Genomic DNA, 26,767 nt, shown 5'->3' on the forward strand with positions numbered 1-26,767 from the left:
TTCATCACGTGCCACATGCCATGAGGCCCCAGTGGGCAGGAACAAGTGCAGAAAGGCACTCGGTAGAAGGCACAGCCACACTGGACCTGGACCTCCCAGCTGGAAGGGGACTACATTTTTCCAATCATCAGTGCATAGTGATCGATAGCTCTCTACCTACAAAAAAAAGCTTCAAACTGGGGTCCTGCAAGAGGCCCACCCTGGCATGTAAGCGCAACTTCACAGATCAGTTATATCATCCTCTCAGCAAGGCTTATGGCAGCCACGGATGCCAGCCATCTTGCTTGCCTCTCCATCCCGCGCCCCTGACGCCTCAGCTTGCTGACTTTATGTAACTTCACACAAATGTAACTTTGCTTACTGACCTCGTTTCTTGCTTCTCTTTGCCCCAGACACTAAGTTCATTGAGTCACAGACATCCCATTCTGGTACCCGGTGCCTAGAACAGTGGCCATCACAGATGCCAAGGAAATATTTATTGAAGGAACTTGTCCCAGGGCCTGCAAAGCCAACATTAACCTGCTCAGGCAAAGCCTACTCTTCCTGTAAAAACAAACACCATTGCATCTGCCCCCTGCCTCCTCCCTTTCCCTTCGCTCCCCAATGCTCCACAGCAGCAGCCCAAGTCAGGCACACCGACTAGGACTCGTCACAGAATAACACAGGTGTGCCTATGAGCTAAAGTGGCCCGCCAGCTGATTTCATTGTTCGGCTCTTACACTTTGATGTGATGGATTGTAAGTAAACTCTGTCATAAATCAAACAAGGAATCAGAATAGTAAGGGGAGGGAAGCAGGGAAGGAAAAGAACCCTTGAGGTAGACACTGGGGAAACACAGTTAATGTTTTAACCACCATTAATGACTGGTCTCAGATACCAGGGCACTCATATCACAGCTGATATCAGACTCTTTCCATCAAAATTACTTTATTTTTAATCATAAAAATGAGCAAAAAAAAAAAAAAAAAAAAAAAAAGATCCATAGAGTGTCTCTGCGCACCTGTCAGATCCGATCCCAGGTTCCAAACTCTGAGGCTGCTGAGGACTAGATCTCCAGTAAACGACAGGAACAAAGCCACATTTCACTCTGTGTTACAGAGGAAAACACCACACACACACACACACACACACACACACACACACACACACACACACACCTGCATCTGTTACTGCATGGTCAGAAATAAGAGAAGGATATCTTTGTTTCTATCAGATCATCCAAAGAAACACACATCAAACCACAAAGTTTAAAAACCAAGTGGAGAGACTGAGGGATGGCTCACTGGTTAGGAGCACTTGCCAATATCACAGAGGACCCAAGTTCTACTCCCAGTATCAAATTGGGAGGTTCACAACCACCTGGAACTCCAGCTTCAAGGGATCCAATGCCCTCTTCTAGACTCTGGGCATCTGCACTCATGTGCACAGACACACACATACACAGAAATACACATACACACAGGGGAGAGAGAGAAACCTCTATTAAAATAAAAAATAAAATCTTTGAAACCAAATAGATAGGAAGAAGAAAATCCCTTCCTTGTATCTATAACAAATTCAATTAAAAGTAATTTATAAGAATCTACTATATGCCAAGTAACATGACAGCACTCAGTCAGTCTCTCTCTCTCTCTCTCTCTCTCTCTCTCTCTCTCTCTCTCTCTCTAGTAATATTATAGAAGCTAGACAAATTATAGGCTGATCTAAAACTCTGCCGGTTCTTACTAAAATATCTAGGTCTGACTGAAGAGCCATGGGGGAAACTGACATGTCAGGTCCAAACCAGAACACGGGAACTACCAAAGCTCTTTGTCTCTGCAATGGGACAACCAAAGTGGACTATTGAGTGTTTTCAGTAAGAAGAACCCAAGCACATCTCCCAGTGGGATTCGTTCACTAGAAATAGCGAAGGAATAAATTGCTGAGGTTTCGGGTTATTTGTTACAGCCTCACAACCTGCCCCATCCTGACCCTTCATCCCAACAACAGAGGTCAAACAAAAAGTCAGAATCATTAGGCATAGCAAAGCAACCAGAATAAAGATGACAGTGGAAAGCACCCTCACATATCCGAAGAAATACAGAGGCATTCGTGATGATAAGACAAAAGAGGTCATTTCTGGGACTGGGGCTGCTGGTCATTTTTCACAGAAGCCATCTGTTCAAATTTAAAACCTTTCATCCCCACCAAATTCTAATGGAAGGGGAAGACAAGACACTTTGTATCCATACAGGAACCCTTGGGGAAAAAAAAGAAAAAAGGTAAGAGAAAGTTCTAGAAATCAATGATGATGTATTACCGACCTTCTGGACTGTTGTGGTCAGGTCCAAGCACAGCTGGATGATTTTCTTCTTCGTCACAGAGAAATCCGTGATCCCTGTGAACGGAGCCCTGGGAAGGAACAAGACCTCTCTTTAATGAGGGAAAGGTGACGGAGAAGGAAACCCCTGAGAGTCCCACCTTAGACGCCGGCACGCATGGCTATACTTCAGGCTGGCTTAAGTTACCTTTCACTGTGCTATTTCTTCTGAACATATCGTATAGAAATCTGACCCTGCTTCCAAAAAAATAAAATAAAATAAAATAAAAAGTTTTGTGTCTTCAAAAAATAATAATAATAATAATAATAAAGTTTTGTGTCTTCCAAAAAAAAAAAAAAAAAGAAAGAAATCTGACCCTGAGAACCAGCTCATGTATCAGAAGGGGCCATATACATCACCAAGAGAGAAAAGCAATCAACAGTACTATCTGGTTATATCACCTATGAACCACAATAATCACCACCATGGTAAAATATTCTGAAGGATCCTGGAGGTAACTAACAGCTATCTAATGGAGTGTAAGGATGATTTCATGCCTGGCACTGTAAATGTAGCCAACTACCTGTGGCTGGTGAAGCCGTGAAATCCAGAGGAGAACCCACTACTGCAGTTTCCTAAGCCAGTATAATGTCCAACTGCATTGGAAATACTGGTCCTTAAACCCCCAGGTATGTGTAGCTCTCGACCCTCATCACATAAGCTTCTTTCACAGTAGACAGAGATCATCACAGAAAACCACGACTGGTCAAAATGCAGAAATGAACTGACCCTGGGCACCTGCCCCCAACACAGCACCTACATCTAAGGCTCGGGGGAACTGTGGAAGAGGAAATAAAGCGAGAGGTGTGGAGGAGAGGGCAGATCCAGGAGAAGCTGGAGGGAGGAATGGGGGCTGAATACAAACAAGATACACTGTCTGAAAGCTTCAAAGAATTAATAAAAATATTGTATTGCTTTAAAAAAAAATCAAGAATCTGGATAGGGGGAAAAAAAAAAAAAAAGGACAAAAAATACAACCAAAATGAGCCAACCCAAGTCCATTAACTGCTTCATGCCAACCATACTCCAGGGCTAATGTTTAATCTCAGTAAAACAACCTTTAGCACAGTTTCACTTCCCCTGAACTTGGGTTCATTCATTCCTGCTGCTGACCTTCAGAGTAACTTCCAAAGGAACCCTAAGATCTACCTCTGACCCCTGAACTCCAGGGAGAGGGGACCTAGGGAACAATGGTTTCCCTTCCGGAGGCAGCCTTGAGGCTTCTGAGCATCTCAGGCCCTCCTTGTGCCCCAGGAAGCCTCGCATCACAGCTTACCGGTCCAGCCAAGCCAGCAAGGCCTTGGCGGAGCCTATGAGCTCCACCACAGAAGTCAGGAACTCGTTAGGGGGCTTGCGGGACGTGCTCCCATCGTAAGCCGGGTTCTTCCGCCGGCTACTGATGTAATTCTGCAAATTGTGGGAAGACGCTCGAAGTTTCAGAACCAAGTTCTTCATATTATCGGTTTCAAGGCCATAATTCTGTGGGAAATAAAATTAAAGGATTTAAAACTATTAACAATGTCTAAACTCTCAAAGGGCTGAGTTGCTGGAGTAACTTATCCAACCCCCACAGGATCCTGCCCACTCCACCCGCCTGCCCACAAGCTAGCCTGTACTCTGCTCTTCCCTTGGCCTCCTCTGCCTCAAGGGGCTTTACTCTCCCTAGATCCTTATCTCAAAATGCTCTTCGTATGGACAGAAGCAAGGAGAGGTCACTCCCATCTCTCAGGCCTGGACAGATGTTCCCTCCTGGGCCAGGACTCTTGACCACTTAGGTCAGAGCAGGCTTCAGCTAACTGATGTGTGGTAGGGTAACTCTAGTGAGGAGAGCTCTAGTACATGGCAGGATGCTAGCAAACACACACTACACACACACACACACACACACATATACACACACACACACACTACACACACACCAGATATAAGACACTTACTCCCCAGATGTGATAACCAAGAATGTCTCCCAAGCCAGGCAGCGGTGGCGCACGCCTTTAATCCCAGCACTTGGGAGGCAGAGGCAGGCAGATCTCTGTGAGTTCGAGGCCAGCCTGGTCTACAGAACGAGATCCAGGAAAGGCGCAAAACTACACAGAGAAACCCTGTCTCGAAAAAAAAAATAAAAATAAAAAATAAAAATAAAAAAAGGTCTCCCAAACATGTCATTGCGTGTGTTCTCTGGGAGTAAAATACTGCCCTCCAGCTCATCACCTACTTCTACCCCATCTGGACCACGGGCCAGGCCAGGACTCTGCATGCCCCTCACCACAGCATCACAGGTGACGAAGAGATGGCTTTCCAATAGAAGGGACTGAAAAAAGATAGCACTATCACTTACCTGCAATTTAATCTGTGCTTTTTGAACTATGTTAACTTATCTGCCTGCTTTAGAAACATCAGTTTCGAGCTAGAGGTGCAGCTCAGTGACAGAACACTTGTGTAACATGCTCGGAGCCTGAAGTACCATTTCAAGTACCGCAATAGATAGATAGATGATAGATAGATGGATGGATGGATGGATGGATGGATGGATGGATGGATGGATGGATAGATAGATAGATGGATAGATGGATAGATAGATAGGCAGGCAATAACTTTCAGATAAAAACAAACAAACAAACAAATAACCAAATCTGAGGTGATTTGGGGGGATAGGGAAGAATATTGTATTTGGTTGTAAATACATGTCAATGTCTAATCACTTTAGCAAAGAGAGGAGATATTCCTAGAGGTATATGATACTGTCCTAGTAGAATTTCAAGGAAGGGACCTGGTGCCATTTGGGATCTGGACACAATATATTGGACACTTGGTGTATGCCAAGAACTGGGCTAAAGGCTTGACGTGTATCCCAAGGGAAGTGGCTGGTGAAGGCAGACATATGTCTGCAAGTTCAGTGTCTCTGTGAGGGTTTCTATTGCTGTGCTGAAACACCATGACGAAAAGCAAGTTAGGGAGAAAGCATTTATTTCATCTTAAGCTTATAATCCATCATCCAGGGAGGTCAAGACAGGAATTCCAGGTAGGAACCTGGAGGCAGGAACCAATGCAGAGGCCACGGAGGGGTGGGGCTTTCTGGGTTGCTCCTCATGGCTCACTCAGCCTGCTTTCTTATAGAACCTAAGACTACCAGTCCAGGGGTGGTCTGCCCACAGTACGCTAGGTCCGCCCACGTCAATCATCAACCAAGGAAATGCATCACAGGCTGGCCCACAGGTCAGTCTGGTAGGGATATTTTCCCAACTGAGGCTCCCTTTTCCCAGATGACTCTAGCTGGTATCAGGTTGACACAAAACTAACCAGCACATTGAGCGTCCCTTATCTTAAATGTTTGGGACCAGCCATGGTTTAGATTTTGGGTGGTTTGGAATTTTGGAATATCTGCATGTACATGACATATCTTGTGGATGGGACTCGATTATAAACATAAAATAATTAATTTTTAATTTCTATACCACAGCCTGAAGGCAATCGCATATGGTATTTTTAGAGTGTTCATGTCTTGACTATGACCCTTACAGGAGGTGAGATGAACAATTTTTACTTCTGAGCTCACGTTGACAACTCTAAATGTTTCGCAGACCTCCACTGGTCAGATTACAGACACTCGACCTGCATTATGACTACTTTAAAGCTGAAGAAACTGAGGCCCAAGAACGGTGCCTCACCAGACTACACAGGTGACCAAAGACAAGGCTGAGATGCCAATCAGGAGACAGCACGCAGGCCCAACCTTCGGCTCAGCGTGTTGTGTGTACTTCCACTTCCTAACACCCTGCCCGACAGAAAGCCAAGATGTACAATCCGCACAGGATGGACAACAGACAAGAGTAAAATAGACACACTGGGTGTGCGGGTACACACATTTCATCCAGAAGTCAGGAAGCTGAGGCAGGAGCATGGACAGCTTGAAGCCAGCTAGTAACCCCAGACCTAGTACCAACTAACCAAAGACACTTAATTCATGAACGTTGTATGTTCCCATGATCTATCGCCTCTAAAGTATCAGGACATCTCTGAACTGGCTTGAGCCGCCTTGTTCTTGGGGACAAAGGGGATAATTATGCACAATCTATAAATCTAAGCATACACATATTTAGATAGTTATTTCCAATAACGTCCTTTTTCAGCAAGAAATGAGTTGATAACCACAAAAGAGTTTGGCTTTAGCGACAATTACTTCAGATAGACTTTACTGGCAGTTTAAATCTGCACTGCTTCTGCCTTTAAGAAAAGAAATAGTTTTAGGAGCTGGAGAAACGACATGGTGGTGAAGGTCAGTGGCTGCTCTTCAGAGGACCCATGTTACAGTCCCCACACCCACATGGCAGCTCACACCCATCTGTGACTCCAGTTCCAGGGGATCAAAGGCCCTCCTCTGTCCTCTGTGGGCACTGGGCACACAGGCAGACAAAACACCCATACACACAGAATGAAAATAATTATTTTAAAAGAATTAATTTTAAAAACTTAGAGGGGAGTAGAGAGCTGGTTCAGCAGTTATGAGTATCAGTATCCACTGCTCTTGGGGAGGATCTGTGTTTGGTTCCTGGCCTCCACGTCAAGTGGCTCACAACCATCTGTAACTCCAGCTCCAGGAGATCGGACACCTCTGGACTCATGTGCACATACCCCACACAGACACACAAATCATTTTTTTTAATGAAATCTTTCTGTATCTTGGAAATTTTAAAAGGAATTAAGCCAAGTTTTAAAAGCTTTTATAAATCTTTGAAAGAATACAAATTTCAAAATGTTTCCTGCATTAACATCAATATTCTATCTAAATCTTACATTCATTTACTTTTTTTTTAACCTATCACTGGCTTTTTTCTTAAAGTCTAAAATAGAATATCCTCATTCAGTGGAGAAGAGGAAATAAGGATAGGTTTCCATCACGGCTTTTTATTTCAAAGCCTCACAAATGGACGGATAAAGAGCCTACAAGACACAGCTTGTTTCGAAGGGAAGGCTTGTGTCTGGGATGCCAGGGAAGGCTCCCTCATTCTGTCAACTGCCCAGTCTGCCAACTTCTATCAAGAGCGTTCACCAAAAGCAGGGGAGGCTGGTGTTCCGCAGCCAACCTCACCACAAATGAGTTGGAATGTTCGCTCCTGTATGACACTTACTTCTGGAACCCAAGGAAGATTAAAATACATCTCACTGTTGCAGAAGACTTTAAACTCTCTTCCTTTGACAAACTTGAAAAATAAAGGTAAAATAAAATATAAAAATAAAAAATGAAGGGGAGACGGGTGCATCTTATGACTGCAGCTCTCCATTTTCCATTGGGCTGGTTCTAACTGGTTTCTTGCCCCCTCCCCCCCCCACCACGCAAATAAATCATAAAACCAGAAAGATGCAGAGATGCGTGGACACTTGAGCATCGTTTTAAAAAGAGGCACAGATGGGGAGAAGCCCTCAATTTGTCAAACTCCATGGCCAAGAGAGAACAAGGCATGAATGCTATTAGCTAGAAAGAACCCTACTGTAGAGACATAATCGGGAAAGGATGGCCAACTTCAGGGCCCCATAGCCAAAGGGAAAATGAAGACTTTCTCAGTCTAGGTCTGATTATTTTCATGAGTCTTCTGTCTCCTTCAGAACTGTTCTTACACAGACATCAATGTCGGACCGCGGGTGCAGCCTGGTGTCAGAGTGCGTGTTTAGTGTAAGAGGAGGATGAGAAGGAAGAGGAGGTGCAGTGAATAAACTAAGTTAGAAATGAAACACATCTCTGAAAATACTCTACAGCTCCTTCTGCCTTAAGTGACCTTCTTAGGAGCCGGCCATCAGCAACTGTTGCCCGGTCTCGGTGAGAAGCTGGGAGGTTTCTGACCTTCTAGAAAGCAAAGAGGTCAAATTCTCACACTTCTAAGGCCTTACCCTGACACGTACTTTAAAGGTACCACACACAGCTCTGCCTCCTCTTCCCCCAGTTCTTCAGACTCTGGTCATGCTCTAACATGTCTAACCAAGTGACACCGGATCAAAGCAATCTCACTGCCTACATCCATTAAATGGCAACCCCAGAAATAGTCACGGATAGCTTTCTGTACCTTATCAGCCCTTGGCAAGATCAAGTCAAATAAAAACTACCAGCCAAGACTCCCCTGCTGCATAGCATCTCTCCAACAGACAGAGAAAACTTTTTTGAATGATGTGCCACGTGGGTAAATGGTCACCAGTGAATGGACTGAGGGGGACCTCATGCAGGCATGCCATGCTGATTCATACAGCCATGTCCCTGAACCACAAACTTGGGGTGGCATCACTGAACCCTGGTACTGACTCCAACCCTGTTCACCCCTCATCCTCCCTTAACCTTAAAAACACATTCCTTCCACCTCCATCCTCAGGAAACCAGCGCTTCACCGGTATTTCGCAGGGAGTGTGGGTGTCCGTGACGTTTCTTATTGCATGTTTCCGGCCAATGCTGTCCAACCAAACTGTCTGCGGGTCTGTGATCCCATCTGGTAGCCGCCGCCGCCGCCGCGACTCGCAACTCCTGAGTACTTTCGACAGAGAAAGCACAATGGAGAGTCCACTTTGGTTTATTTTCGTTAGTCCTCACATAAAGCAGCCAAATGTGGCAGTAGCTCCCTCACGAGAACAGGATAGGTAGAGAGTGTGCAGTCATCCTCTACCCCAGCAAGGGGGTGGGCCTTGAACTGGAGATGGTATCCCCTCCTCACCCTCTAGCTACGATACACCAGTTTGGAGAATTCTTCTCTCTGGGTTTCTATCTGTCCTTATCATTGCTCCAAAACCTTCCAGTGAGCCCAGTGGAACGCCCCCCTGACCCTGGCCGTCCTTTCTTAACTCAACTTCTGTTCACTTCCTGCCCATTTAAAAAAAAAAAAAAAATCAACATCCACTACAGCAAGTTTGCCTAGAAACCTCTTTACAGCACCAGAGCCAACCACAGCTCCACATTAAATTGTCCAGCAAATGAATTATTCAAAGCAAAACATTCTCACTCATGTAGCCATCCAAAGACCATCAAGGCATCAGATTAAATAAACTATAATTATGCTGTGTTATAATAGTATTTTATAGAAGATTATATGTAGAGAGATTTAATAAAACTATATTAGACTCTCTCCTACCTAGGGGGAAAAAAAAAACACTTTCACTTGCAGACACTGGTGGCGGTCACCCCTCAGCCCCCCTGCAACGCAGTCAGGGTACAGTGCTGTAAGAGAGTAGGTCCCCAGTGAGACTGAGGTCAGAGCCTGGTCTACAGAGGAAATCAGTAGGAAATTGTAGGAGATAAAACACAGCTTTAGGTTCTGGCACTGGCCCAGCTTTGTTCATTTTGGTGCAATGTTTTAAGAGGCAGCGAAGGGGTAAGAGCAGAGTCCATCCCGGGGCAACTGCTACTTCTCCTCTCCCTGCCATTCACAATGTGAATGCCCGCCACGGACTTGTCCTCCTCGCCTTCATACTCTGGGTTTCACAGCGATGTGCTCGTCCTCAGAGATAACGCTGCGAAGTGAAAGAGCCAGCACAAGAGCGCAGGACATCCTGACAGAGAGGAGTGCAAAGCTGTGTCTCCCAGAAAGTGTAACAGAAGTAAACCCAGGCCTGTTTGGCTCTCAAGAGCAGACACTTTTAATAATAAACAGGATGCCTGGGCACATCCTCAGCAATGCAGAACACCCACATGATGAACCCAGATGAGTCCACAGCCACATCTAAGGTAACGGTTACTGCACAGATGGGAGGAACAGACACCACATTCCCCCAGGGGTCACAGAAGGAGTAGCCTGGAGCAGAGCCAGGATTAGGGTACAAAAATCCTGCCTCCCAGGCCAGCACTCAGACCACTTGGCCACAGCGTCTCCCTTGTGGCAGCTCATTTATCAACCACAAATAATTTCCCCATTACTTTCCTAAACAAGAGCGGTGCATCGCAGAGAAGACAAGGTTCTGTCCATTTAAAGAAAAAGAATACTCACAATGTGGCGAGTGTTATATAATCGACGGAATGCAGACCAGCAATGGCAACGTCACCGCACACAGTCGCTCCCACCATCCTGGGTGATGTAATTGTATATCCCCTTGGCTCAGGTTCAGAGTATTATTAACCCAGCCTGAATGCTGGGAAGGGTATCCAACCCTGACCGATAAGTGAACACCTTCCTAAGCATGAGAGAGACCTGAGTCCCACCCACACCTGCCCATCTATAAACGAATGCTCTTACAGGTGTTTTAGACCACATCTGAATAAATCTCTTAGGAGACACAGGTATAATGAAATTACTGAACTTGGGTAGAGTTCAAACACCTGCCATCTAGAACAAAGTTCACATGCCTGTCCATCTAGCTGCCATTTTTTTTTTTTTGGTTGATTATTCCAAACACAAACATCAGTTATTTAAACAGAGTGAGTATTTGTGAAACCCAGTGCTTTTTATAGTAACAAAAACAGACATGAACATTTAGCATTTCTCATCTTCATTCACAGCTGTCTCCATCATTCTGTGCTTTATAAACGATTTGAACATAAGGTTAATACAGACCTTTTTTTTGTAATAGAAAACTCTTTTCTGTACATGATGAGACAGTAAACATTTCTGGCTTTGGAGGGACATGTGGTCTCCGTTACAGAGACTCCATCCTGTCCTGGAGGCACAAAAGCAGCCTCGGATAATAAATACATCAATAACTGAGTTCTAATAAAACTTTATTTAACAGACATGTGTGCGATGTATACCTGTGTGGGTGTGAGGAAAGGATGCGGATGAACAAAAGGATAAATGGGCCATCAAAGAGGAAAAGATAGGAGGAGATTCAAAGGGGATGAGAGATAAGAGGTGGGTAAAATAGAGGGGAGGAGAATTTACTAAAATACACTTTGTTTAAAAACATCATGTTGGCCGGGCGGTGGTGGCGCACGCCTTTAATCCCAGCACTCGGGAGGCAGAGCCAGGCGGATCTCTGTGAGTTCGAGGCCAGCCTGGACTACCAAGTGAGTCCCAGGAAAGGCGCAAAGCTACACAGAGAAACCCTGTCTCAAAAAAACCAAAAAAAAAAAAAAAAAAAAACCAAAAAAAAACCAAAAAAAAAAACAAAAACATCATGTTATCTAATACCTTGTATGCTAATTTTTTCATTCATTCATTCATTCATTCACTCGGGGAGAAAAGAAAGAGCCTAGGAAGACCTCTCCGTCAGTTGGTGAAATACTTGCCTCGTAAGCATGAGGGCCTGGGTACACAGGTAAATGTACACAGGCATCATGTCACACACTGCAGTTCCAGGGATGGGGAGGTGGAGGCAGAGGATCCCTGGGGCTCACTGGCCAGATAATCTAAGTGGAGAGCTCCAGGGCAGTGAAAGTCTCAAAAGTGGACAGCATTTCCATGGACAACACTCAGAGATGTCCTTCGGCCTCTGCACACAGGCGCGCGCGCGCGCGCGCACACACACACACACACACACACACACACACACACACGTGCACTTAACCTATCTGTGCACCCTCACACATACACACACACATACACATATAAAAAGGAGAGCCGGACCAAGCTCATAGCGTATTATCTGCCAGCCTTTCCTCTCGAAGACACCTCGTTGTTTTCTCTTATTTTCCGCTGAGGCGTCCCTTCAGCCTGTTCAGAGCGTGAGGATGGGCGGCACCACAGAACGGGGCGCCTTCTCTCCCCGACTAACCAGTGCACAGAGGAGGTCCACAGCCTCCAACACGAGCTCCTGGTGTCCAATCCGTGTGACCCCCAGCTCCTCCAGATCCTGGTGGGAGATCTTCAGCAGCTGCTCCCCGTCTATCTTCTCCCGCTCGAACTTGTGAACGTACGGCTGCAGGCAGTCATCCAACCCTGTAAGGACAGAACGTGGAGAGCCTGTTACGGTCACAGTGCTGCAGGAGCCCAAACACTGCCCACATTTCAATCCCCCTTAACAGCCGTCAAATAGGCCACCACTGCGCTGTCCGTATGGGATCGATTCTCCGTGTGTTCCACGGGATGGGCACCTTTCCGGTGACCTCATCTCAAACAGGTTGGACATGGGACGCGGGACAGCATGACTTTCTGAGAGGTGCTTCCCATTCCCTGTGTACTAAGGGATAAACACCAAGCCCTGCTGATGGGAAATGTTAGTGTCTGTGCTAGCTGTGTGCTGCTGCTACCTGTCTGCTAAGCAACCCTCTCTCCAGGGACAGCATCCCTCTCCCGGTTGGCTTGCCAATCAAGATGCCTGCCATTGTGGTTGAGACATGGCCAGTTCGGCAACAATACCCCAGTGATCGAGTCGGGGACAAGCAAGTGACTTAAGTGGAGCCAATCATTATCTTCCTTGATATGTGATAGGCAGATACAGGAAAACAAAGACCGGTTATAAGTCACAGGACACGACCCTGGCCGTGGGGCAGACACTTCTTCGGTCTGTTTTCTGAGAATAAATCCATTTGAGAGAGCAAGAGAAAATGCTGATAGTGACCTGTATTGTCCGGATCTGACTCTACCAGAGACGTTTCGATCCCAAGACTCCTCCACTAGGAGTGAAACAGATCCCCTGTTTAGCTTAAGCTTGTTTGTGTTGAGCTTCTGCCCTTTGTAACTGAGAATTCTGTGGTGAATAGAGAATATTCTGATGAATATGGAATACAGAATAAGAACAGGGTACCAGCCCCAGGACCAGGGAGTTTTTCCAGGTCCAAATACCACTGCAAGCAGCATCTCATCTGAAAGTTCTTGCAAAGCAGCTAAAATGAGGAGGCCAAACAGCCTTGGGAATCTTTATTCCTACACACAGAACTCCCAGGTCAACTTCTGATCATGATTTTATGGAGAAAAAAAAAAATCTTACTCCAAAGCAACCAACCTTTTTGAGCTTAATAAGAAGTCACCTTAGTATTTCAAAAGACTATTATTTATAGAAGATGAAGAGAGACAATATTTATACAATTTCCATCCCTATATGAAGGACATACATTCAATTTAACTGATCAAAGTAGGTGGAAGGCATCCCTGAGCCCAACACAGACACACGTGGATGGACACACGTGTGCAGACAGACATGCAGACATGCACTCATCTCAGTCAGCCTTTTTAAAAACTGTGTCACGTGGGTCGGTGTTTCTACAAGTTGGAAAAAGTACACACGAAGTCCTTCATTTGGTAATACTCAAGTCTTAACATCTGACATGTGACACCGAACTCTATCTCAGCCCCACAAACTCCCACCGCTCTCCTCCTGACAAGACACCCAGAAAGAGACGGGGCTCTGAAACTTACGAGGAGCCATGGAATACAGAAAGGGAAGACAGTGAAGCCATCTGTGTTCCTGAGCAGACATCTGTATCAGGGAGGCTGTGTCTCAGCAGGAACGCTGGAACACTGGTGCAAACCCCACCCACTCCAACATCCTTGGGTGGTGTCTGGCATGTAAGTTAGGCAGGCAGTGGAGGTTAAAAACACCAGCAGGTACTGAGACAGATGCCCCACCTGGGGTCAAAGGCCACCCCAGCACTGGGGCACCAAGTGTCTGGTGTCTAGCAATCAATCTACGTGTATGCAGGAAACAGTGACAACGGATAAGACTGGAAGACGGTCTCCTAGCTACCCTGCCTTGGCTTTACAGATGAAGAAATTAAGACTCCCGACAGTCGTGCGTGGGGGAGATGCCACGGGGAGCCAGCCTGCCTTTGCTTCACTTCAGAAGTCATAACGGTTCAGGACTGTTACGTTACCTCTAAGCCTTGTTGAGACTGAATGGTGTCTAACCAAAACTCTATACTGACAGCCTGATTCCCAGGACCTCAGAATATATTTCAGAGTCTCCAAAGAAGTGGAATGATGTTGCTGGCATGCTTTCAGCCTGTGGCTGGTGTCCTCGCAAGGAGAAAAGATAAAGACCCAGCTACACGGAGGTGAGCCAAGAACGAAGGGAAAAGATGACCGTCAACAGGCCAAGGAGCGAAGCCTTCCTCCCAGGCTTCCAGCCTTGGGAACAGTGAAGAAGCAAATGTCTCCTCAGCCTCGCAGTCACTGAGTCTCCGACATGAGAGCCCAAGCAGCGAAGACAAAGCCAGCTGTCTGACTTCACACTCGTCATCTCCGAACAAAATAAGATGGTCCACGGGCCAGTGGGACTGCCGGGAAAGACTACCACTCAGAACTCAAGCACGATGCCGACAGACTGGCTCACATCAGTTTGTATGGACAGAGTCTGACCATCCAACTTGCAACGAAGGGCTGGGGGCGTGGCTCAGACACTCGAGTGCTTGTCTAACACACTCATGGGCCTGGCCTCAATCTCTAGCCCCAGACAAAACCAGAAAGGTGAAGCACACCTGTGAAGCCCAGCACTCGACAGGTGGGAGCAGGAAGGCAGATGTTCAATGCCAGCCTTGGCTACAGAGTAAGTCTGAAGCCAGATGGAATACATGAGACCCTCTCTAATGAAGGTTTACAGCAGGAAACCATGGACCGAGGCTCCTGGGTAGACAGCAACCCCTGGAAGGTAAAAAGTGGGGCTAAGACCAGAGTCCTACTTGAATTTCCAAACACCAGGGAGGAAACACCCGAAGCAGAACTGCAACCCTCAGGAAGTGCTGGGGGCACAGAGAGGGCTGGGCTGTCTGTCATGGACACACTAGAGCACAGGCTGCGACAACCAGAAGTGGACGACTGAAAGGTGCAGGACAGCGAACTTGCCCTTGAGGCTTCTCCAAGAACGTGAGCAGTCATCAGAAGTGCTGAGAGGCAGGATTATCAGGCGCAGGCACCGCTGAGGACAGAACCTATCACGGCTTACACACTTTCCTGTAAGGCGGTGGTGTGCTGAATAGCTGTGTCTGAAATAGCAGAGCCACAGGGCTGTATTACCCCAGCACACCACGGCCCATTGTTCACTTATCCTATTGTCTAGAACACAATTAGACATTCACGAACGGCTAATTTAAACTATGACGCGGCCCCACAGAGGAGGGGGGGCTCAGACGCGAGCGAGCCGCTCTTCTGCGTCCCTCAAGTGTATCCACTGACCAATCCTGTCTTGGAGGAACTTATAAGAGACGTATAATTAAGTAAAATTAAGTTAAACACATGCCATTTACCCAAATCCAATTAAACACACAATGAAATGTGAAGAGCGGAGAGGGAGGGCAGGCCAGGGGTCTGATCCCACCTCCCTTCTTACTGACGTGTCCCCGGAGAGGCGAGCGACTCCATACCTCATTTGTAAGGAACTGACACTCCCTACCGCATAACTATAGTGAAAACTAGACGCCAACGTTTATAAAGAGCTTAACACATCACAGAACACACGACAGATACTCTGTACATTTTGTTAAACTGGAGAAAAAAAAAAGACATGATTTATTTTCATCTTCAACTTCCTAAGTGTGTGAATGAAGTTGCTGGCAAGACACAGACAGTGTCCAACGCTTAGGTGGTCCCCTCTAGAATAAAGTTAATTGGGGGTGGGGGGGTGGGGGCGTGAAAACCTTAACAGCCTGTATGAAGACCATGCCCAGAAGGTATCCTCCAATTCGGAAGCTTGTGATTGGCATCGTCTAAAAAAAAAACCACTTTGCAATTCCTATGAGCACACGGACACCACAAAAAGAGGCTTCGCTGTGTCCACAGCTTGCTGCAGAGGCACACGGAGTGCTGGGTGTGGTCTGGAAGGGCAGGATTCCATCCATCGTATGGCTGAGCGCCATCCCATTCGGAAGATACATCCCACTTATCCACGAGCGTCCCTTCAGTGAGAAAGTGGTGTGATGCCCCATCCCCCGTTCGAATTAGAAGCTTTTCTTAAAGGAATGTTTTAATTCATGTCTTAGTCTCATCCGAAGCTTATATACTTTTCATCTTCTCCCTCTGGACTCCTAAGGGTCAAGGCCACCCTCTTCCCCTTCCTCCAGAGCCTGCAGGGACACGCGCCGCACCCATCCCAGCATTCCCATCTTTCCTCTTCAAAGGATCCTGCAGTCTCCCCTTCAAAAATGAGCAACCTCAAAACAAGCGAACAAAGCAGTCCTCTGTGAACACTACATTCTCAAGAAAAACCAGCCAGTAGCTCCCGTTTAGGTCCCGTCCCCAGTCTTGTGCTGGCTAAAGTCACACCTTAAAGATAGTCACCAAAAAAAAAAAAAAAAAAAAAAGACCATTTCCAAGGACCCAACAACTCTTTGGGCACTTGAATGCTTGGTTTGCAGTTGGTGGTACTGTTTGGAAGGTTTCGGGGTGTGGCCTTGTTGGAGGAAGGCTTTGAGAGTGTAAACGACACATGCCATTTCTAGTTCACCCTCTCTGATCTCTGTTCTCTGCTTGTAGTTCAAAATGTGAGCTCCCAGCTTCCTGTTCCAGCTGTCATGCCTGCTGCCTCTCTGCCACGGTGGACTCTAACCCTCTGGACCCAGACGCCAAATAAACCCTTCCTTGCCATAGTGTTTTATCACAGCAATAGAAAAGGAACTAATGGGGCTGGAGAGATGGCTCAGTGGTTAAGAGCATGCACTGCTGCTCTTCTTGGGGCTCTGAGTTTGATTCCCAGCACCCACATCAGGTGGCTCACAACTGCCTGTAACCCCGGTTCCAGGGGTATCTGACACCTCAGACATCTATGGGTATTTGCATACATGTGTCATGGGCATAACCCCCAACACATACACATAATTAAAAAAATAAAAATAAATATAAAATAAAGGAAAGTAACTAACAGACATGCTTTCTGGTTTTAAAAATATTTTTAAAAACTATCTTGTCTTTTGGAAATGTTTATTTCTTAAATAACATAATGTGCCTGGTAGTGCAGCATTCATGTGTATTACGTATAGACATAGATGACCTCTATTTTTTATATTTATATTATTTTTTATTTTGTATGTATGAGTGTTTTGCCTGCATGTATGTATAGGCACCACATGTGTGCCTGGTGCCTGCAGAATTAGAAGAGAGTGTCAGGTTCCCTGGGACTAGAGTTACAGATGGTTGTTAGCCACCATGTGGATGCTGGGGATTGAACCTGGGTCCACTGGAAGCACTAAGGACTCTCAGATGCTGACATCTCTCCAGCCCCTAAATGTCTACTTCTTACAGTGGCTGTGTGTACACAATCAAGCAAGCATGGCCCACATGTGTAGAGGGCCTCCTGCCTCTCACGCTAAAGCTCAAACACACACACACACACACACGTAAACTCTCTCTCCTCATCCAGGGTGCCTCTCTACCTTCCCTAGTTAGGTTAACGACCTTGAAATTGACAACGTACTCTAGGCTAAAATCTTAAAACCATCTTCCTGCTTCTCCGTTCCTCACTCTCAAGGGTCCATCTCTGCCTTCTGTCGCCTGTATCTACCAGGCACCCCTCATCATTTGCATGGCTTGAGTAAGTGTTCCCCAAGGGTCTCTACGCTAAGTCTTGGTCCCTAGCCTACACTGTTGAGGGGTGGTAGAACCTTTGGGAGATGGGACCCAAGGGGAAGAAAGTGATCCACTCAGGACACGCCCATGAAGGGAATATTTGGTTCGCTTTCCAGTTGACAAGAGATGTAGTCTCCCCAACTACAACAGGCTCCCGCCATGATGGGCTGCCACACCGAGGGCCCAAAAGCAAGAGACCAACCAGCAAAGGAGCAAACCCTTCGGAACTGTGAGCCAAAATCCCCCTTTCCTCTTTGGAAGCCGGTTATCTCAGGGATTCTGTTACAGCGGCAGAAAGGTAGCACAGCCTTGCCCCCTCCTTTCTATTGAACTGTCGTACAGCAAAAATCCCTTGCCTGGGTTTCTACCGGAATCTAGAAGCCAGGTGCTGTACTCAGTCCCTCCTTCTTCTTCACTGATCCCCTGTAAGTCCCTGTGAGCAAGCCCTTCCATCCTTTCACACAGCCAAGGCCCTCGGCTGAACATGATGCCCCACACCCTCCTACAAACTTCTCTGCAATCCCACCTTCTATCCACTCACCCGACAAGTGTTCCCTCAAGGATACTCATTCTGATGAGTTTCCCCCAAAAGTTACAATGGCATCCATCCCTCACAGCTCAGCAAATACACCCCAAGGCCAAGTCCAGTGTGAGCCTGTCTCCTAAGTGCTCCATCGGTGGAGCATGGCCATGCTTCCCTTGACGTGTTGACTCTGGCTGCTTCTGCACCGCAGCCGTGCTGAGTGGGTGTGCCAAGGCCAGGCTGAGCCTGGGAGCCGAACTCCTCATGGACTGGCCCTTTGCAGAGAAAGTCCACTTTGCTGCGGCTGCCAGCAGTGACGCATTCACAGGGTGACACACCAACCGGGCAGAAAAACAGGCCCAGCCAGTCTATCTGAAATTGAAGTGAACCTAATTAATTTCGTTCCTTTTAATATGTCTGAGAAAAATCGCTTTTCTATAATTACAATGAATTTTTAAAGATCTGAACATGTTCCAGAAGATTCCCTTTAACTTATTATTTGCCTAAAATTATCTACTGAAGCATCATTTGGATACAATAAAATTTGCCAACATTCAATACATAGTCTGGTGGGATTTGACTGATGTGTACGGTCATGGGATCCACATGGCCTTCGTGTTCTATGCCTTTGCTACCTCCCTAATGACAGTGCCCCTGTGCCCTTGGCTAGCTCACAAAATTAACCTGACTTGCCATCCAGGCTGAACGCCACATTACCTAAGTGACAGGGTGCGTCCTGGCTCCTGGCACCTCACCCAAAGATCTGCAAGCATGCATTAAGCCAACATCCTCACACGCTACCAGTTGCAGCTCTGGTCTGACCAGTCCCCCTGAGAGGTTGCTGATTACAGCTATTCTGAAGAAAGGCACCAGGACCAGAGACCAGGTGGACAATGGGTTGGAACCTCTGAGGACTCGTTCCAGTCTAAGGGTGAATGCTTCTGAGAGACAGGTGAACTGTATAGACAGATTACCTGTACTTCCACGGGAAGAGGAAAGAAATCACCCGAAACCTAAATTCCAAACATCCTCAGTCTTCAGAAAAACCACCTAAAAGCTTTTTAGAAAAGCCAGGCTTTCTACTGAGTCACACCTGTGTGAACTGAAGGCTGGCGACCAGGCTGCCATGCCCTCTCCACTGAAGCAGAGATTGCATCCATTGGTCCCTCCCTCCCTCCCTCCCCAAGCAGAGGCGACCAGACACATGCTGGAGATCTAGCCCAGGAAGCACAGGGAAGAGCCACCAAAGTTCTTTTTTTTTTTTTTTTTTTTTTTTTTTTTTGTCTACAGAATGAGCAACTGATAGCTGAAGCAGAGGAACGGCCCGAGTCATTTTCAGGATACCGAGTTGGGACGGGGGAAAAGGTAATGCTAACAATGAAATCAAAGATTGAAGCCACAGCCATTTAGGAAAAGCTGGTTTGTCCATCATGGAAGAGTTACTGAAAACACAGCATGCAGTCGACCGACCGCTTGAACTTAACAAGAAAGAGGTCAAGTGCAGAGAGAGTAAGTACCAAGACACTGTCCCCAAGGCAACCTCGGTTTCACACTGGTAACCCACATCCTCTGAGGCTAATTTTACTCTGGAGATATCAGCAGAGGCAACCACCCTTTGGGATTCACTACGTAAGACAATACAGACTTGAAGAAAATACAACACTAGCAAGGACGTCCATCTGTCCACGCAAGACAATTTAAAGGACAAAAACTGTATCTCAAGATTTCTATCATCCCGAACACAGATACTCAAGGATCTGCCTGCACTGAGGTTTCTGACCTGCTGGATAATGACCCCCCTGAACATTTTCACAGAGAAACTGGCTGCAAAGGTGTGGCCTCTCACACCCAGCCTGCCCCACCCGAGTAGACTCAGCACAACCTACCACACTACGGAAGGGCCTGTCCTCCACCTCCTAGGACCCCCCACCTCTCAGCATCCCCCATCCTGCAACATCCTCCCCTCGCCCAGCATCCTCCTCTCTCCCAGCATCCTCCTCTCTCCCAGCATCCTCTGTGCTGGTCACGGAGGAAAGAGAGCCCAAAGTGGAGACGGGAGAAAGGACAGAAGTAGACATCTTCTGAAATCATTTGTGAGTTTAGCTTAAAAACTATGCTAATCTAAGCGACTAAAGAGAACCAACACGCAAATCAGCCAACTAAAGTGCCAGAGGTCTAAAGAGTGAATGAGAATTCAGACTCCATAAGCAACGCTCAGCGTGCAGCCATGAGCCCTCTTCCTTCAGGCCCGAATCACAGTGTGTGTAATGAACTCCACAGATAACACTGAGTGCAGGAGGGGCGGGGTGCACAGCACTGACCAGCACATCTGCAGGCATGTGCACAATCATGTGCGTGCATGCCTCTGCAAACATGTATCTCACGGTTCATGTCAAGCCAGAAAAAGGCAAATGAGTTTTAGATTTCAGAAACAAAAAACCAGAACTGTGGAGAGGCATGAAGCACAGCCGGATGCTCAGGTAGAAGAAATACCATGGTGTACTCGAGGTTAATGGCCGTCAGTCAGAACACACCACAGCATCCAACTCAGCAGTGCTTGGACCACAGTGGGGTGTGGTATTGTGTTCCCCCAAATATTGTGCATGCTAATAAACTTATCTGGGGTCAGAGACAGAACAGCCACAATATTAAACATAGAGTATAGGCAGTGGTAGCACACGCCTTTAATCCTAGCATTCCAGAGGCAGAAATCCATGTGTTCAAGGATACAGCCAAGCATGGTGACTCAAGCCTTTAATCCCAGAAAGCCAGCCTTTAATCCCAGGGAGTAGTGGTAGAAAGCAGAAAGATATATAAGGCGTGAAGACCAGAAACTAGAAGCATCTGGCCTGGTTAAGCATTCAGGCTTTTGAGCAGCAATTCAGCTGAGACCCATTCTGGATGAGGACTCAGAAGCCTCCAGTCTGAGGAAACAGGACCAGCTGAGGATCCGGCGAGGTGAGGTAGCTGTGGCTTGTTCTGGCCCTCTGATTTTCCAGTGTTCACCCCAATAACTGGCCTCAGGTTTGATTTTATTAATAAGAACTTTTAAGATTCATGCTACAGTGGGGGACAGGAGAGAAGGAGCAGCATCAGAGACAAAAAGAATAACTACTTCAAGCATCCACCTGTGCTCCTTGTATAGCTTATTGGGCCCAAATTGCAGGTTATATTCCATCTAAAGAACTAGGCCGTCAAGTCAGCTCAGTGGGTGGTAGCACTTGCCATCTTCCTGATGACCCAAGTTCAATCCCTGGAACCCACATACAGGTGGAGGAGAGAAAGAACCAACTCCACAGAATTGTCCTCTGGCCTGGCCCTGAGCTATGGAGTGCGCGCGCGCGCGCGCGCGCACACACACACACACACAGGCATGCACACACACACACACACACACACACACACACACAGGCATGCACACACAAGTTTAAAAAGTAATAACAAATTAAAGCCTCAACAGTGGCTACAGCTGTAGTCACTGGCCATCGTAGGCTGAATTAAAAGAAGCATTCATTCACCAGTCCCCACACACAGCAAGTTCAAGCTCACAGAATCGGGGACAAGCAGCCCAGCACACTGGCCCAGTGGCCCCAGCATCAGGCCTGCAACCTGGGCCCTCAGCCTCACTTCTTGCTTGCTGTCCAGCCTATCCAGTGGAAAATTCCACACGTGACAGACCTACTGCCTGCCATCAGAATTCCATGGAAAAACTGCCACCGGAGAAGCCTCTTCCCACCCAATCATCGTATCGAACTGCATGGTCCAAAGACCCAGGCTGAGGGCTCAACTGACCTGCTGAATAGAGGCTGCAGTGCTCCCAAGGCACCTGCCCACAGGCTCTCCCACGGATCCTTGCGGTGGCCCCAGGGGATGCTGGCCAGGTTACGGTCACACCAGCTCACGGACAGTAAAGCCAATACTCGGAGCACCCGCTCAGAGGCAAAGCCAAAGCAGGACACTGACCTCCTCTAGGCACCAGGACCTTGCCTGTTACCACCAAAGAAGAAACGAGTATGAGGGGCAGGGGTGGGGGGAATAGGCAAATGCAGAAACGCAGAGACCTTCGGTGCTGAGTGTTTAAGGTATAAGTCACCACTGCAGGCAGAAAAGAAGTGTCATATCCGTCTTGTCAGCCTGGGAGAGGCAGCGGGCTCGACTTTTCCCAGCTCTGTGACTTTCTGCAACTTACTTAACCTCTCTCTCTCTGTGCCTTCTCTTGTATGAAAACAAGAACGGCGTACAGGATGTTCCTTGTGGAGTTAGCTGGATGATTAAATGTATTAAAATGTATAAAGAGGTTACTATTCTCAAAGTTACTTAGAAATAGGGCCAGTTGCATAGCGATGCATAATTTAAATGTTTGGGAAATAAAAACAGATGAGAAGAGAAAGGAAAGGGAGGGGGGGAGAAGAGAAGAGTTTGGAGGAGGGAAGGGGGGAGAAGAGAAGCAGGGGTTCAGGGCCTTGGTAAGTAACTAGGCTGAAGTCACGCGACCACCGAAGGGTCGTGTCCAGCCACTACCGAAAGCTGCTGAACTGTTGGAAGCAGGTGTGTCCTCAGGGACCTCTGGGGGTCTGGTGACAAGCAAGTGACACCTTCCGCAGCTGCGGCCTGTGCGATGAGGTGACAGGAGCTCGGGAAGAGGGTGCTCAGGTGCAGAGAGGGTAGAGGAAGCCCAAAACAGCTGCGGCACCGCCGGAGACAGCTGCCGCGAACAGTGGAGCGACTCAGCGGGCCGTGCTGACCTCGGGGGCGAGATTTTAATAGCGTTTTTTTTTTTACTGAGATAACTCATGGGCCGTACAACTCACCATGCGAAGGGCACAGTTCGTTGAGTTTTAGCGTGCTCAGCATTATGCCACAAATGTAAACCCTAAGCAACCTCTTACTACAAAAATATTGAACCTGCCCCTGTCACTCCCCTCGGCCCTCCATGCTACCTCTGGGTGTCCACCTTTCATCTCTGGGTTTGCTGGCATCTTTCACATATACATAGTTTCTACACACTTTACATACAAGACCACAGAGGAGGGGCCTGGAGAGATTGCTGTTGCAGAGGACCAAGTTTGGTTCCCAGCACTCAAGTCAGGAGACTCACAACCACATGTAACTCCAGCTCCAGGGGGTCTGGCGCCCTCTTCTGGCCTCCACGGGCACTGCACTGATGTGTCCATATACAGAAACCCAAAAATAGAAATAAAATAATTTTTTAAAAAGACTGTGGGATACAACGAGTTCCCTACTGATTTCTGAACACAGCCTGAATGCCACTCCCTTGTCCCCAGCCCTGCTGATGTCCCCCTGCCCTTGGGATGAAATCTACAGCTAACAAATCCTACGGGGGCCTGCCCATCTGTTGCTGCCTGCCTCCCTGACATCACTTCCTGTCCCCTTGTGCCCTGACCACTGCGTCAACCGCACGGCACCTGGTTCTCTCCACCAGCTTGGCACTCCCACAATACTTAGCCACCTACAATGCCCATCCTTTAGCTGCAATTCCGAGTTCACAGCAGCAAGGAGCAGTCAGCAGACCAGGATAAGGCTGGATGCTCCCTTCCTGGGACCTGTGTGAGCTGCGCTGCACTCACTAGCCCACACCAGCCTCTCTCCCTGAGACACACGGCTCTTGCTCCCCTCTTCACCGTGATATCTCGTGTACTGCCCGGCACTAAGGGACAGACTTTCACAGGAGTTCAAGGAAGGACAAAGAAAAAGGAAAAACCTAGGGGAGGCTGAAGAGCTGGTTGGAGAGGTAGCGGCCGGTAAAGCCGCAGGCCCCACCCACCCGTCAGGATCCTTCAAGATCCACTGGTCTGACTCGCTCCCTTCACCTCACTTTTCCCTTCAGTCAGCGATGCACCGCCCCTCCCCCTGGCTCACCAACACAAACCCCGCCCTTTCCCCCCTCCCACCCCCCACCCCCCACCCCACCCCCATTTGCTATCACTGGGGCTTGGAGAATGCCAGCTTTCAATACCAGGGAGTCTGAGAAGGGGCTAGGAGGGGGTACACGGGTGTGTCGGAGGCCAGTGGTCAATGCCAGCTATTCCCTTTGATCCCCCTATCTTCTGAGATGGGGTCTCTTAACTGAACCTGGCTCTCACCCATTGGCTAGACTTGCTGGCCAGCACACGGCAGGCATCCACCTGCCTCCGTTCATCCTCCCCGCCCCGCCATGGGTCTCCATGCTTACATGGCAGGCATTTTATGGGCTGAGTCACCTCCCCAGTCCCGATCATGGTTACTAAAGCTTTCTACTCATTCTCCAGGATAGTCTGTGTGTACCACACTGCGGGGAACCAACATGGATGGTTCCCGCTGTCCTCTGCTACTTCAGGGATGACCATCTCACATGGCCTCTCCTCCCACTACTGCCCTGGCAGGGAAAGGACCCAGCCTGTGGCTCTCACTAGCTAAGGGACCCGGGTAGATCACATGGCCACTTCACCAATCCCAGCTTCTCCACCGGTCTGTACTTCTGACTTTGTGCTGCTCAACACTGCTGGCCTTCTTCCCACCTTTATCCCGAGCCCTGTGAACAGACAGTTCTAGCCGTCTACTACCAACGCCCAACCTCATCACTCGGCATCTTAGTTACTTTCCTATGACTGTGAGAAAACACCGTGGCCAAAGCAACTTCTCAAAGAAAAGGTTTATTTGGGTTTACGATTCCAGAGTCCATCATCACCACTTCGGGGGAAGCCCACCAGCAGGCAGGTATGGTGACTGGATCTGGAAGCTGAGAGCTGAGAGCTCACATCTGGAACCACAAACAGGACGCAGAGAGAACTCACTGGAAACAGCGCATGGCTTTTCAAACCTCAAAGCCCACCCGCAACTGCACACTTCCTAAATCTACCCAAACAGTGTCACCAATTGGGGGGCCGGGGGGCAAGTATTCAGATATGCAAGAACATTCATTCAAACCACCACACGTGGGCAAGAAAGTGGCGCCATCTGTATACAGTTAATCTGCGAGGCCTGCTATAAGCCCAGAGAGAGCGAGTACTTACAGTGTTATACACTCCTGGGTCCTGTGTTCAACTTAAAATACCGTTCGTGCATAAAGTATTTGATTACAGACAGCCAGGTTGGGTGTTGCTCAGCTGGGACTGAACCTGGTGGTGGAGATGCAGAGCCATAAGCCTCCCAGTGACAGGGCCTCTGAGACTGTATCCCTCTAGTGTCCTTCCTCCAGAGCTATAATGGGACAGAGTGACAGAGACTGCACCTAAGAGGCTTTCTGAGCTTCACAAAACAGAACAGCATCTGGCCCAGGGCACACAGCCTGCACCCCAGGAGTGCACACAGCTTGCATCCCATACCAGAAAGGAAACAAAACCCTGCAGGAGGCAGGGTACAGGTGCAGCCCTCAGAGTGCTCCGGGTAGGTCAACAGCTACAGTCTCCATTGGTCCGCGTGTGCTAAGTCAAATCCTTACATCTGTGATGTAAAATACAGTGGGGTCCAGACATCTCACCAAACACTGTCGTTAACAAGACTCTATTTTACCTCTGATGGAAAATTCAAAAGAAAGCCGGGCATGGCAGTGCACGACTTTGATCCCAGCACTCAGGAGGCAGAGGCAAACTCATCTCTGTGAGTTCGAGGCCAGCCTGGTCTACAGAGTGAGTTCCAGGACAGGAACCAAAACTACACAGAGAAACCCTGTCTCAAAAAACATGATAGAAAAAGAGAAACAGCAAAACAAAGGAAACTCAAAAGAATTAAGCCAATTTGAGAATCATCAACACATAAAAACACATTCACAGGGTTGCTGCTCAATATCACCCCACATATGACAGGCTCCTCTGAGACTTCAGATACATAAAACCTCGAATCCTAAAGCCCAACAGGGCTGCGGACTGTGACTGCTCCCCTTTGGACATGAAAAGCTGAGGCACCAGAGGGCAGGCAAGGCACTGAAGGCCCCCTGCAGAGCCAGGGGCTGCTGCCTTCCAGGCCAGATGTCCCCCTCTGACCAACACAGAACGTCACAGGTATCCCCATCGCCGCTGTGCAAAAGACGGTTTTATGTAGCAGGAAATGGCACACATCATTCAAGCAGACTCTGCTTGCTGTCCTTGTGGGCCATGGGGAGTCTTAACAGCCACGTGGGTCGGAGAAGACACCTGCAGCTGAAAGATATTATTCAGAACCTGTCTGCCACCAAGTAGATGCCTGAAGTTTCTCTAAGACTCACCAAAACAGTGGTTCTCCACCCGTGGGTCGTGGCGTGACCCCTTTGACAAAACTCTTATCTCCAGAAATATTTACCTTACAATTCATAACAGTAGCAAAATTACAGTTACGAAGTAGCAACAAAACAATTTTATGGGGGGTGGGGGGGGGAGTCCACCACAGCATGAGGAACTGTATTAAAGGGTTGCAGCATTAGGAAGGTTGGGAACCACCGCTCTAAAAGGAGGAAAGACAGACTCCATACTGTTCCCAGGAACTAGGGGCAGAAGAAGCCTTTCTAG

General features: G+C 47.8%; 1 protein-coding gene across 1 annotated transcript in view; it reads right to left on the reverse strand.

The window, feature by feature from the left end:
• Cnksr3 (CNKSR family member 3) overlaps positions 1-26,767 on the reverse strand; it is a 96,581-nt gene that overhangs the window by 31,211 nt on the left and 38,603 nt on the right. Inside the window, exons 2-4 of the mRNA XM_059272796.1 lie at positions 12,042-12,205; positions 3,637-3,839; positions 2,304-2,391 (exon numbers count right to left, since the gene is read on the reverse strand). Of these exons, the coding sequence (XP_059128779.1) occupies positions 2,304-2,391; positions 3,637-3,839; positions 12,042-12,205 (455 nt within the window). The remainder of the gene's footprint in view (positions 1-2,303; positions 2,392-3,636; positions 3,840-12,041; positions 12,206-26,767) is intronic.

The sequence above is a fragment of the Peromyscus eremicus genome, chromosome 8b (genome assembly GCF_949786415.1).
Source record: "Peromyscus eremicus chromosome 8b, PerEre_H2_v1, whole genome shotgun sequence".
Taxonomy (NCBI): Eukaryota; Metazoa; Chordata; class Mammalia; order Rodentia; family Cricetidae; genus Peromyscus; species Peromyscus eremicus.